This window comes from Pogona vitticeps, chromosome 1, assembly GCF_051106095.1.
Source record: "Pogona vitticeps strain Pit_001003342236 chromosome 1, PviZW2.1, whole genome shotgun sequence".
Taxonomy (NCBI): Eukaryota; Metazoa; Chordata; class Lepidosauria; order Squamata; family Agamidae; genus Pogona; species Pogona vitticeps.
The window spans coordinates 333,105,017-333,119,952 of NC_135783.1; the positions used below are offsets into that span (position 1 = coordinate 333,105,017).

Here is a 14,936-nt window from a genome sequence, read left to right on the forward strand (position 1 = left end):
ACTCGGGTTGTGTGTGTATATATGGAAAAAAACTGAAGTAGTTAAGAGGTTACGTTACTATAGGGATGTGTAAGAACATATAAATAAGAAGATTACTGTGATTGTATTATAATTTGTATGAATTTGGTATTATATTTTTAATGAATTGTCAATAAAAATATTTTTTTTTAAAAAAATTGTTCTACCTCCACTTTCTCTCTCTCTCTCTCTCTCTCTCTTTCTCTCTTTCTCGGAACCACAATGCCAGGCAACTGGATGCTGCTATGAACCACTGACACAGGCTAAACATGCCAAAAAGAATGCATGTCCTAATGCATGGCAGCTCTTACAGGGGAAGGATGGTTTGCCCTAAGTATAAACACATGCAAATGTGGTCTTTTTTTCTGATGCAACAGTGCCATCAACAATCCACACACCATTTCTGTATGTTGCCGTGGATACCCTTCATAAATTCCTGTGTTGTATTGTATAGTTTTTGATGAGAAGTGAGAATCATAGAGTCTCCCAGGTCTACTTACTGTAACATACATGGTTACTGTCTTTCTCTTAGTCCCACCACCTTCAAAGCTATGTTTGCTGGCGACACAGGAGAAGGGGTTCTCTGTAGCTATTCCCAGAATAGGGAACTCCCTCCCATAGCAGGCCAGACCTTATACACTCTCTTTTTTTAGCTTTAAATATTGTCTTTTACTGCCTTGGGTCTCCTTTAAGGAAAAAGGAAGAGTAAAAATATTGCAAATGCATGCATGCACGCACGCACGCACGCACACACAGACACACAGACACACACACATACATACATACATACATACATACATACATACATACATACATACATACATACATACATACATACATACATACATACATACATACATACATACAAGGTGTTGACTATTATGTATATCTCAATTAGAAATTTTGAACTGAAGGAAAATAAAACACGGATATACCATACACTTTTATTTTGATATCAGTATTTAATTTGGCACTTCTGCTCCCATTCAAGCAACTCACCCATAAACACCCATAAACTACCATAGTCTCTCAAGATTGAAGGATGCCATTGCATTGAACTATCAGTACTGCAACAAAGCTTTTAGATTTGTAAATGCTCCTCGTTTGGATTTTTTACTCTTCCTACGAATAAGGTAGACTTGGTCAGATCATCAAGTATCAGAAGGAGGAAAGGCCTGTTGAATGTTAATTGGGGAGGGAGGGAAGTCGGGACAATCTCAATTACTGTGGTGGCTGCAGCTTCAGTGCCGTTCTCATGGACATTTAGAAAAGCTTTGTGAATTGCCTGCAAGGAAAGGAAACAAGAATTATTATAGGGCAGTGACTTGATTATTATTATAGAAGTTAAATCTAGTCCAGTATAATGGATAGAGTGATATTTTAGGACTCATGCATGCTGTTGACATCACAGCCTTACACAGGAGTGAAAAATTGCAGCAGTTGACAATTTTTCTGAAATGGTTTCTTGGTGAGTCAAGAGACCCTTTTCGGTTGTGGGGGAACAAAAAAATGAGAGTATCCACTACACCTACACTCATTATTTATTCTCTGCTCATAATTGGACATGTGACCTTTAGGGTTCCAGATCCCATGGAGAGCCTCCACAGATAGCATAAGCTGTCCATTTCAGTCTACCGCATTTTCTAGACTGCCAAGGGAGGCTGGGCTAGAATTCAGTTTAGCACTTTTCCAAATGCCTGGATAGGAGTTGTGGGATGTTGTTTATCTGGCTTTATATGGGAAGCCAAGGGTTTGGGCAAGGCAATGCTTAAATGTCATTGCGGGGGCAGCTATGTTTTCTTATGGCTGCTGCACATATAAGTCTTCCTTGTATCTAGATGATCTCTGGGCAGAATGTGTGCATTTACAGTATGTATACTGTCAAAGATACAGAATTGCACAAATGTCTGTTATGGCACATCTGTCTGGAAGATGCTGTCCCCATCCCCACCTCATATGGAAAATATCTTTCTATGCAGAGATGCCCTCAGGAATTTATACACATTCTCTAGCTCCTGCTCTACATGTTTTGGTATCTTCAAACAGTGTTGCCCCCAAAGTAACATGACAGTTTTTGATCCCCTTCGTGCAGCACAATTATTTTAGGAGAGCATACCTTTAAAACCTTAAGATTACGTGCCCCAGTAATTCCAGAAAGGTCAGCATGGTCTGTGAATATGTCAGTAATTCCCAATTTATTTAACATTTTTTCAGCATCATAACTAGCAGACAAGGAAAACCTCGGAAGGAAGAGCTGTAATCTCCTGTTGGAAGAAGAAACAGAAGGTGGTGAGACAATGGTGAGTAACGCTGACCCTTCATATATATTTCTAGACTGCATCTCCCATGATCCTATGATTCTATGACTCCTCAGCATTGGCTATAATAGCTAGGACTGCTGGGACTGGCCATCCCATGATAGCCATACATTTCTCAACCCTCCTCCAATATAGTACATATAAGACACACCCTGCCCAAAATCCTATTGCACATCTATACCTGCTTAATTTAAAGTTGCACAATAAACACCAAGGTAGAAGTTATATCCAGCAAGCAGTTCTGCAGGCACAGGTGCAATCAGTTTTGAAATTAATTGCATAACCAGGCACACAACCCATAATACCTGGGTGTAACTCCCTGCAAACTTTTGCAGGCATAATTTTATGCTATACCAAGTATAATTTCCCAGTGTGCCACTACAGGATATAAGCCACTGTATAGGAATTTAAATTGTAATCAAGGGAAGAAAAGTTTAAATGTAAAAAATGGTGATTTTAAAATGCTGATTAATAACCAAAGAGTTTTAAATTAAAACTACTAATTTCTTTTTAATAACTTTGGATGAAAACATTTTACTATACTTCGGTTTCTATGGAGAATATATCATGGTTTTAATATTTTAAGGTTTGGATGTTTTAATTTATGGGGCTGCAGTACGTTTGAGGCCACTTGACAGCATGTAACAACAACATAACTATATTAAATAAAATATATTAATAAATGGTCACCTTAATTAGACTTAGATGATGAAGGAATAAAAACCGGTAGGTGCAGCATCAACAATTCAAGATATACAGATGATAACCATATTACTGGCAGAAAGCAGCAATGACTTGAAATGACAACAGTGGAGGATTAATGAAGAAAATGTAAAATCGAGGGTCACTAAGGAGATCTTCTGATTAAATTACTCCACTTCTTCTCTGTGGGGGTCAGAAGTGGGAAGACAGTCCCCTCTCCATTATTTAACTTCATCCGAGTATAGGAATTGAGTAGTATATGAGATTGAGGTGGTGGATCTATAGTACTGCTGTGAGCATAGGTTGGAATCTGAGTTTCCCCAGCTAAGGGACCATTTGAATTGTTCCTTTTTTCAATCCCTTTTTTATATCGATGCATTTGTATGCATAGTCACATGGTATATGTACTTCTGGGCACATTGACATGGCTGCCAGTTCAATTTCTTGCTGTTTGTATCGGTTCTATAGGCTACGTGTGCCATATTCATGTACATTGATTTATTTTTCATCCTGTTTCAATCTCACTGCCCTAATTTTTTTTTAAAAAATGTGATATATCACTTATGTGTTCTGTGGTGGTGTGCAGAGAAGGCAATACCCCAGAAGCCAGAGGGTTAACAGCAGCCAGCCTTGAGTCCAACAGACAGGCACACCGGAAGACAAGACAGTCATGGAGAGAGACCCAAGGTTGAAAACCACTGGTCTCTGTGATGGCTCTATGATAGCTGGTGCCAGTGGGGCAGAAGACACAGCAACCAATGGCAGACATAAGCACAGGCAGCAGTCTGCAGCTGTTTCTTACAAGCTCATGCTAAGTATGATGCTGGAATTCTGCAGGAGAGAGAGAGAGAGAGAAAGGGAAGGAAGGAGGAAAGATGCTGGAACAGCTGGCTTTCCATGGCTGGAGCCTTTTCCTCCCCAGTGAGAGAAATAGAGGAATCAGTGCTGCTTTTGCAAGTCCGTGCAAGGACAGGATAATTGAGTAAATGGTCATGGTAAAATAATCAGTACATACTTTTTGTTAATTATTTAGCCGACACAAAGAATTTCGAGAAGCCATGAGAAATTATAAGAGGAAAGTACAAATAAGGGAGGTACCCTATTGTACTGACAAGAAGACTGGGCGAGTAGGCCTAGGTAAGAAGGAAGGAACTTAATGCGTCAGTTAGAATGACTGCAGGGAGGTTAGGAAAAGGGAACATATACCAAATAAGGACCGAAATAAATAAGAGTCTGGGGTTTAGGCAATGAGAGGATTGGGAGATGTAAACAAAGGTTGGACTTCCTGTGATCACTTTAGGTGCATCGGATAGGCTGTACAGACCAATGGGAAATAAGGGAGGGACCATGCGGCCAGGAGTAGGGGATAAATATCATGCTACCTGTAATGATAGGTGGGCCTACCTAGCTAGGACACCTGCTTTTGCAAAAGTGTTTTTTAATAAAGGAGAGCTGCTTGTATTTGTGGTTGTCCGGTTACTGCATTTAAGTAACAAGGGGTGAGCATTTCTCACACCAGCCTGTCTGGCCATGGAAAGTGATCCCAGCTGGCAAAGAGCAGTGGCAGCCAGACTTTCCCAAACCCAGCATGGTTCCTTGCCCCATCTATCAGGAAGGTGAGTTTGTAGCTCGCTTGGCTGCCACTGCTCAGAGATGGGAATCTGCCCACTCTCTTTGGGCAGTTGCCCACCTCCTTCCAGGCACATCTGTCTTCTGTTTTCCACAAGAGGTGCTTGGTATGGGCACTGGGAGGTTGTGACTGCCATTACCTTTTTCATGGTAGGTCAGGATTTCCAAAAGAGGGGCTCCTAAGTGATCACTTTAGGAATCTGAGGGAGACTGAGGAATCCTCTTCTCCACATGAGGGTCAAGGGTATGAGTGACTGTGGGAGGAGTGGGGATCTGGACAGGGGGCTGCACAGTGGATGGTGCTATGGGGAGATAGGTTCCACAAGAATCTCCAAACAGAAGAAATGGGTTCCCCCTTGATACCCTGGAAGACATCAGCTAAGTGATACATCGCTAAACTGTTGTGAAGAAAATGAAATAAGTTAAAAAGTAAGCAATATTGACTTGGCATAAAAAATTAAAAACGTGAGAGAGAGAGAGAGAGAGAGAGAGAGAGAGAGAGAGACTACAAGCACGGTAGCCATACAGTGGCCATACTGCCAAGAAACCTGACACATTTGCAAAGTAAACAATATAACAATAGAAGTGAAACAAGGAGGTGGGGGGAAATAATTGACTAGCAAAATCAATTGATGTCGCCTATGCATTGCGTGAATGGAAATTCATAAAATGATTTTAATAAAAGCAGAATCAATATAGCTGGAGTTCTTTTGGCATGTATGACTGCACCCCATTAGCTTACTGTTGTTTCAGAGACTTTCCCCATTTTATCAGCGCGTCTGTTCCAAGAGCAGCTTCCAGCTGTTTCAGCTTCCCTGGGTCAGGCAGAATGAACAATGCAGAAGCATTGCCCTTGTAGGGGAGGTGGACAACCTGGCAGGACAATTCCTCGTCGTGGTAATAATTGAAATTGCTGTCTTTGTTCATCATGGGAACCTGCACGGTAGTTTGCTCATCCACAAAGAAGTCATCTTTTTGAGTAGACTCGTAATTGAAAGGATTTTTCCAGTACGCTGATGAAAAGAAAGGTATGAGACGTGAGGGTTTTAAAACTGTCCCTCATGGATTTTGGTTATAGAACATCAGTGAGGCATATATGGAACCAGACTTTTATAATTATTTCTGACTCTACCTCTCAAGAAATAATGTTTCTAACTGGAATTACTGAAGGAGCTAAACTGGTAGACAAATCTAGCCAGCAATATCCCGTTTCATGTGAGTTCAGAGCCTAAACTTGTGAGCTGACCCTTGTGATGTTACAGGAGTGGGATTTTCTGGTGTTACAGAGGTGAGACAAAGTTTAGGAGGGGCCTAAAGTTTTTGGGCCAGTTGATTGTAGAAATGAGCAAGCAAGTCGGCCTAGAAATTGGGAAAGGCCAAAGTAACAAAGATTTGCCTCTAGGAGTTGGATTTTTTGATTTCTTGTACTGCAAATCCTAAAATTCTCTGTTTGACTTAATTGGACAGACACTTAACAGATACTGCAAATACAGTCACATTGGAAAAAGGCCTCAACTGCAAGATTTTGAGACCAAGTTAGATGTATTTAATGTATTTAAAGCTGGATCTGCCTAGCTTCCTGTTCAGAAAGAAAGCTCCTAGCAAGTCCTGGGCAAGAACAGGATTCTTAGTAGTCTGATAATTCTGAAAAACCCATCCATATTTGCCTCCTTGCCTGGAGACTCAGTGAAGTATAGCAATTCCCCAAGATTTCTGCTGGCACTCTGAGATCTCGCAAGCTTAATGGAAATTAAATAGGTGCATTATTGTGACATGTATTAATAATATAAACTCATTTCAATAAGCAACTCTCACTTTTGATATATTTGAGCATCTCATTTCTCCTTCCAAAGTGCTTGTAAGGAAATGGGCAAGGAGGATAAAAATAAGGTTGTGAAAGGACAAAAAGGGTGGTGCAAACCCTCCCAAACAGTATTTTGTACCAAATGGAGCTCAGCTGAGAATGTCTAGGCAGCTATGCCAAGACTGAGCCTTGCATCTTCCATGTTGTACAACAAAGTGGAAATCCTTAAAGCTATAGGACCCATTGGGCATGGTACTGGCAGCATCTTGGATTCTGGAGCTTCCAGAAGAGACCACTCTGTTCCAGAAGTAGATCCAGGTCCATGGAACGCCAATATTACTTCTGAACTGCAAACGTCAGGCTCAAGGCTATCAGGTCTCGCTATTTCAGAGGTAGGACCTGGGCCAGTTGTTTCCTCTGTTAACATCACTGCTTATATCACCTCTGAATATGCATTGAAGGCACTGCTGGAATTCTGGTGTTATGAGTGGTAGGAAGCTAAGAAAGAAACAGGAGCTTTCATTACCAGTGCTAATCAGTCGAGGTCAGATATTTCCTAAGGTAAAGGTAAAAGTTCCCCTTGACAAATGTCCAGTTGTGTCCGACTCTAGGGGGTGGTACTCATCACCATTTCCAAGCTGTAGAGCCAGCATTTGTCCGTAGACAGTTTTTTGTGGCCACGTGGCCAGTGCAACTAGACATGGAACACTGTTACCTTCCCACCATGGTGGTACCTGTTTATCTACTTGCATTTGCATGCTTTCAAACCGCTATGTTGGCAGTAGCTGGGACAAGCGACAGGAGCTCACTCCGTCGCGTGGATTTGATCTTACGACTGGCGGTCTTCTGACCTTGCAGCATAGAGGCTTCTGCGGTTTAACCCACAGCGCCACCACATCCCTCAAATACTTCCTACAGACTCTATAATATCAAAGAATATGGCCTTGCCTTATCTCAGGCTGTACAGACTTCGGATGTACAGAAGACTTATCTGCTCTTCTTGATGTCCAAGAAGATGGGACTCTCAGGGGTTCTATCAGATCACTGCATTACTAGACCCAAACTTTGGCTTGGGCTCTTCAGCACTGCTGCTCCTGAGGTCTTTGAAGTGGTGAAAGAGGACCCAGAATGCGGATATAGATAAATGGTGGTGGCCTCTGTGTTGTATCATGGTGAAGGACAATCTGGGGGAGTAGCCTTTGACCTTGCCAGATGAAATAGGGCACCGTTTATGCAAGGGGATGAACATGAGCAAAAAATAATCTGAACAGACATCAGTGGCATCTCTGCTATTTAGAGCTCTCTTTGGGCAAACTGTGATCTAAAGAAGTAACTCTCTGCCCGTAGCGCTTAGAAAAATAGGGGTATAAGAAAGGATCTCCACTGGCTTAAGCTTTATACTGCAGTATAAAGCAATCCTGCCCCACTTCTGAAGACTTATTGCACCCGATGTCTATCTATTGGTAGATCTTGACATACTGAGATGAAATTGTTAGTTTTTGCTCATTGGGTGGGCTGACACTCTGCGGAACTACTTTCCTACTTCCGACACCAGAGTATAGTCAATATCACGTAAGCATTCACTGCTAGTTCCTTTTCTCTTCTGCTTCTATAGCAAACATTTGAGGCACCAAACTTAACTTCGTGGCAAGAAATCTGACAGAGCAGCAACGGTCTAAAGTCGTGGCTTAACCTGTGGGCTTACAGAGGGATCTTACAACCTGTGTAAAAATGAGAAATTTGTCCACCTGTCTTACCTTTGAAGAAAATATAGTTTACAAGGACCACCACAACCTTTGGATCAAGTTGTTTGACTACATCAATTAATTTTCCATGCGTTTTCTTCTCTATGTAGTTATTGATCTGCTTTACAGCTTCTTCGGGTTTTTTGAAATTGGTAGGAAGAACTTCAGCATGATAAAAATGCTTGGCATCATTCAAGAACTTCTTGAGGAGTTTGTACTGATCATGTGTGAAAAGGGCGTTTCCAAGGCTCAGCTCAATCTCAGCCTCTGGGCGGTTTAGCATTTGAAGGAGATGACGAAACCCTTTGTGTATTTCTTGCTCACTGATCTTTGTCTGGTTAAAGCCAAGCCCTGACAGAATCTGACTCAGTGTGGTGGATTTCGCCCCCAGTGAAAGGCAGGCAAAAGCAGTAGTGATGCTTATAGGAGAAAAGAAAATATTCTTCTCAGGTTCCTCTGAAGCAATCTGATGGTAAAATCGAGAGGCAAAGTCACAATTGTAAAAGCTTATCTTTAGGAAAGGCAAATGGCTCTGCTGTTTGACAGGTTCCGTTGCACAGGTGGCAAGAGTGAAGAGTCCAGCAAAAAGCAACCATAACTTAAGATTCAACATCTTGTTCCTGTGGAAGAAATCTGCAAAGAAGGAACATAAACATTCTAATATTCCATGACTGAATCAAAGATATCTCCTCTGTTCAAAGGAGGCACTAGATGTCTTAGTTCCTTGAGGTATCATATCCTCCTAAACATGATCATAATCACGTGTCTATTTTGACTTACAGAAATCCTTTTCAGGCTTTACTTGGTATGAAGTATTCAGTCCTTTCTCTTGGAGATGCTCTTGGAATGTATAGCTTGCACAAGGCTCAATGGGGAGTCAAACCATATCCAAGTACAGTGGTGCCTCGCTAGACGATGATAATTTGTTCCAATGAAATCGCTGTTTGGTGAAATCGTTGTCTAGCAAAAAGCATTTCTCCATTGGAATGCATTGAAACCTGTTTGATGCATTCCAATGGGGAAGAATCATCGTTGTCTAGCGAGGATCGGCCATAGGAAAGCCGCTTTGTGAACTGCCGTTTTAAATCGCTGTTTAAATCACTGTCTCGTGAAGCTTAGGTCCCAAAAACACCTTTTTTGTGAGCGTGGTGGGAGCTGTCAAAATTGTTGTGTAGTGAAAATTGGTTTTCAAAGCAGGGACCAAACATTGTCCAGCGAAATTCCCCCATAGGAATCACTGTTTTGCGAATCGCTATACCTATCGCAAAAAGTCAATGTCTAGCAAAAAAACTGTCATGCGGGGTAACTGTCTAGCAAAGCACCACTGTACCCAACTCATCAAGCTATCTAATACTATCTACCATTGAAGACAGTAAAAAGCAAAGTGTGTTTCTTATATATTGTGCCATAATGTTTAAACCACTCTCTATGTAGTTTACAATTTAATTATGCAGGCTACACATTCCCCCCCCCCATCAGTTAGTCACTTTACTTTGGAAAGATGGAAGGCTGCATCAGACTTGAGCCAGCTACCTGAGCCCACCGGGATTGAACAGACCATGAGCAGAGTTTTGACTGCAGTATTGCACTTTAACCACTCTTAGTACATGTCTTTTATCTCTGCTTGCCCTCCCCTTTGGTTCAACTCAGCTAAGAACTCTGAGCTGCCATCAGCTTGTCCTTCCCTCAGGAATCCTGCCTGACACATTTTCCCCTCCCCTGTATCGTTATGCTTCAAAATTTCACAATTAAAAATAAATGAATATCTATCTGTAGAGAAATTGGACTTCTCATTTGCCCAATGGAATGTGGCATTGTGGAATGGCTCTCAAACCAACACATTTCTCTTCATCCAAAAAGGGCTCAATGCAAATGAACCATGTTATATGTAGAGATGGGTAGAAATTCAGCCATGGATGATCAGATCAGAGAGATCAGTCCATTCTAGGCAGACTTTATATTGAGGTCATGTGTAAACCCTATCCTCTCTTGCAGTCCTGGGCTAATGAAAACTGTATCAGAGTGTTTTGAATGTCTGTGCTCAAGAAAAACCCTGTCAAGTTAAGCCTTTACCAAGTTAATTTCCCTTTCCCACAATGAGAGTAGCAGATCATTGTAACAAGAAGAAAAGCAGGGATAAAAACACAGAATAGTACTTTGCTTACCTGTTCTGTATCAGATGGTCAGACTTCAACCCACAGTCAGTGAATGACCATGAGGAACACAAGACAGATTTGAACCAGCTAAACTGAGCTGAGCTGATTTCTGGAGAGGTGGCCTTTCTGACTCAGAAAAGAGAGTTTTTATAGGAAAAGTCCTCCTCATTCCAGTGCAGTGCAATCCTGTTTTCAAGTTTGTCAGGTAACCAATTCTGTCACAATATTGTGCAAAGAAATATATGTGCTTTTTCTTAACATGGACGTGGAATTATACAACAGATAGATAATAGGTGTTGCTTTCGGGAAACCAGGGTCAGGCATGATGAACTGGTCCCACTCCATTTTTATGAAGTTGCATCAGCTCATGTAGTTTTCTTTTAGATAATCTGCAGCCTGTTTTTTGCCTACAGAAACCTACTGATGCTTTGGTGGAGTTGGGTCCTACAGGGGTTGGATAGGCTTCTTGGGCTTCTTGTTGGGGTTGAGGTGACTATCTTATTCCTGGATAGGGACAATCTGGTCACAGAAATTTTGAGCAGTGTTAATGTCCCATGTAGACTACTGCAAAGCACTTTTTGTGGGTCTGCCCTTGAACATGGACGCTATGGGAAGTATAAAATGGAGCAAGTAGATTTTTGCACAAATACATTTTACAATTCATATGACACTCATTGTGAAAGACTTGCACTGGCTGCTAATGCACATCTGCTCCAAGGTCAAGGTAAGGTATAAGGTATACCTTGGCTTTGTAAGGTATAAAGTGTTTGAGACCTAAATATTTGAGTGCCTTCCGATGGATGGATGGACTGACAGACGGACGGATGGACAGACAGACAGACAGATCTAGATCTATCTTCTTGATCATTAACATCTGCTATGTAGTGCAAAATTGATGGGTTTGTTCTCTTTGCAGTCCAGGGAACTCTAAAGAGTCTCCTCCAGCACCACAATTAAAAGCATCAATTCTTTGGAGGTCAGCCTTCTTTATGGTCCAGCTCTCACTTCCATATATCACTACCAGAAAAACCATAGCTTTGACTATGCGGACCTTTGTCGGCAATGTGATGTTTCTGCTTTTTAAGACGCTGTCTAGGTTTGTCATCGCTTTCCTCCCAAGAAGCAGGTGTCTTTTAATTTCGTGGCTGCTGTCACCATCAGCAGTGATCATGGAGCCCAAGTAAAATCTGTCACTGCCTCCAGGTGGAAGCCACAGGAATTGCTCTACCTCAGGAAGAGTGGGAGTACATCCAGAAGGAAGATCCCTGGACTGGAGAGAAAGTTTCTCTGTGGGTTCCCAAAACGTATCATGAATGCCTGTGTAAAGCAAGAGCACCCCATGAACCCTCTCTTGGGCGGGAAAGAGAAAACAGAGGGAGGAGAAGATGCTTTACTAGAAAAAGAACCGTCAGTTCCTACTTGTCAATCCTGGCTCAAATATCAGGAGAAAGGCCAGTCAAATGCTTCACCTGGTAGAAAAGAGAAAAAGGAAGATGATCAACCTTGCTCTCCAAGTGTTATCATCACTGTCCTTGTTGTGCCACACCTTATTTGGCTTACCTCAAGTTTTCAGTCCAGGTACGCAAGGGAAAAAGAGGCTAACCCACCGGGACACAATGATAGAGAAAGAAGTAGTTAACAAGTAGTTAATGATTATAGAGAAAGCTGCATCTCAATTCATAGGACAAAATAGAGAGGAAAATAGTCTTAGGAGGCCCTATGGCAGTGATGGCGAACCTTTTTGAGCTTGAGTGCCCAAACTGCAAACAAACAAACAAACAAACCAGTGGGCGGCAGCAGAAGCAGAAGTGAGGGCAGGAATCCCGGGCACAGAGGTGCCTCCAGTCCCCACTCTGGATCCACCTCCAGTTGTGCCCAATCCCGCTACTGCCTATAGCTTGGCTGGCCCGACACCACCAGCACCAGCTGCTCCGGATCCTGGCCCACCGCCTGTCAGGGTGCCAGCACTGCAGCCTCCTCCTCAGGTATGGCTGCCAGGGGTAGCAATCCAGCGATTTATGGCTCGCATGCCCACAGAGCTATGGCACGAGTGCCATAGGTTCACCATCGCTGTCCTATGGTGACTGAGGGGACACAAAGAACTTTGCAGTTACCTATGTTCAATTCAGCTCTGATGTTTTGCTCAAGTCATCAAAATCTCTTTGCATTTTGTTTCTTTTCCAGGATATTAGCTATTCTACTCAATTTTGTGTCACTTGCAAATTTAGTAAGACTTCCCTGTACCTCCCCATCCCTTAAAGTAAACGTAATTCATGTACAGTATACATGTAGTAAATAAATAAATATATAAATATTACGTTGGCTTCCTAATAATGAAACTGACTCCACAGAAGCCCCAGGATCTTCTGTGGCGAAACTGGATTTTTTTTTTTACTTCCCAAACTTGCTAACAACATTATGTGCAATGACTTGTGCAATGGGATTTCAGCCATTGAGTAAAATGTCCCAAACATCTTTCTCAATAGCCTGTATTTATTTTTTGTGCTATTTGAAAAGTTCCTTCTGGACTTTGGCGGCCTGAGGCTCTCAGAAAGGGGGGGAAAACACACTTCTTCTATATATGCAATGCAATATTCTCTTCTCACATTTTCCATGTCATGCAACTACTTAGCTGTTATTCTTCTCTCTGGTTTGTGCACATGAATGTGTAAATTATATTAGAGTTGATGGGCTGTATTGGTACCAGCTACTAAGGCTGGAAGAGGTAGAAAGCATGTGCATGCATGGGAACTTGCAGAGACAGCCACAGATATGCAGTGAGTCAAATAGCATGCCCCTTTATGTGCCTGGTTGTATAATCAGTTGTGCAATCTAAAATGCAACTGGACCTCACCTGGGTGTATACCTGGGCCCATAACCATTGACAGAGTTGCAGTATTACCAGGATGCACCAGGTGGCACTAATTAGTAGAACTTCCCTGACAGATGAAGACACCAAGCAATAAAGCAGTGTTGATAGCAGAATAGTTGTATTATTTACAGGATATATACATACATGTACAACTTAGTCCTTGTTTCCAGTCCCAAAGTCATACACAGCAGTTTCAACAGAATTCAATGCATAAATCAGAGTCAAAGTCCTTGTAAATTAGTTCAGCAGTCATATGCCATAAGTTCAGTCCAGTACCCAGAGTTCTTCTCCCAATATACAGCACGAAGACACGGCTTCTTCCAGGATATTCCAACACAGCACCATGACGACAACACTTCAGTACGACACCAACCCACACCACCACAGAGTGTGTGCGCTAGGTCTGCTAGCTTTATCCCAGGGTTAGCCAATCCTGGGATTGCTCTCTCAGCTGTTACAATTATCTCAGATGGATAAATTCTTGCTTTACTTCATTCTATAGCACTGATTCTGATAAATACTTATTGTTATGTACAAAACTGTATTTAACAGTTCCACCAGGTTTAGCTCAAACCTGTCAAAATGTCTTCTAGAGAGACGCTGGTGCTTGTAGGAGACCAAGACATTTTTGAGGCAACAACATTTATCACTGGTTTGGAGCAAGAAAGGCAGTGACTAGGTTTCTTTTTTCAATTTTTATTTTTGGTTTATCTCTTCTTTGTAGGGAAGGGGTGTTGACCTTGGAGCTCTGGAACAGCCCAGCCTTCTTCCAGTCAGTCAATCTTCTTTCTTTCTTTCTTTCTTTCTTTCTTTCTTTCTTTCTTTCTTTCTTTCTTTCTTTCTTTCTTTCTTTCTTTCTTTCTTTCTTTCTTTCTTTCTTACTTACTTACTTACTTACTTACTTACTTACTTACTTACTTACTTACTTACTTACTTACTTACTTATACTGCCCATCTAGCCAGACCACCCTGAGCCATTCACAAGGTAATCAAACAGAAAACATCATTACAAATATAAAATCAAATTCAACATATAAAACATGAAATATAACAATAAACAATTACACATTAAAACATTAGATATTTAAATGTTTTAAAGGGTGCAGTTGGCTTGAGGTTGGTAATTTCAACAGGATTGATTCCACCTTTGAAACTGGAAAAGTGGCAGGACCATTACTTAACTACTAAGACAATTCTTGCAGGCTTCTGTAGCTTCTAAGTTGGGATCAAGTCTTGGTTTATTACATTTACCGGGTGATAGAGGCATGGTTGCCACCATGAGTAAAGCTAGCTGTATTTTGATGCCTCTGCATTTGTTTTGCTGTTCCTTTGCTGCCTGTCTCTGTAGTTTTCAAACTTCAGTACAGATCACAGATTCCTTCTTCATTTTTCTCCTCACTCTTTTTCTGCATCTTCCCAATTCCCCATTCCTATCTTCACTGGATCTCTTCTAATCTTCACAAAGGTCAGTTCACTTCCATTTAAGAATATGCCACCAATGTGTATGTGTGGCAGAACTCTATTTTGAAGAGTTCCATAATTAGGTGTGATGTTTGAGGGTGTTGTATGTTAGAAGCATGGTACTGGTGCTGGCTGTATTCTTTAACTCGTCATTGGGAGTGGACCAAAAACATCATCCATCTCAGTCTCATGGAAAATTACTTTGCTGCATAGAAATGTGTTTTCCCAGTA

The 14,936-nt window shown here is 41.6% G+C and overlaps 1 protein-coding gene across 1 annotated transcript; it reads right to left on the reverse strand.

Moving 5' to 3' along the window:
- Nucleotides 1-1,099: 1,099 nt before the first annotated feature.
- LOC110088627 (alpha-1-antitrypsin-like) lies at nt 1,100-12,025 on the reverse strand. Its single transcript, XM_078387545.1, has 4 exons — nt 8,229-12,025; nt 5,410-5,680; nt 2,135-2,282; nt 1,100-1,303 (listed from the first exon to the last, which is right to left on the reverse strand). The coding sequence occupies exons 1-4, from the start codon at nt 8,827-8,829 to the stop codon at nt 1,100-1,102; spliced, it is 1,224 nt and encodes a 407-aa protein (XP_078243671.1). The 5' UTR covers nt 8,830-12,025.
- Between the last annotated feature and the right edge of the window lie 2,911 nt (nt 12,026-14,936).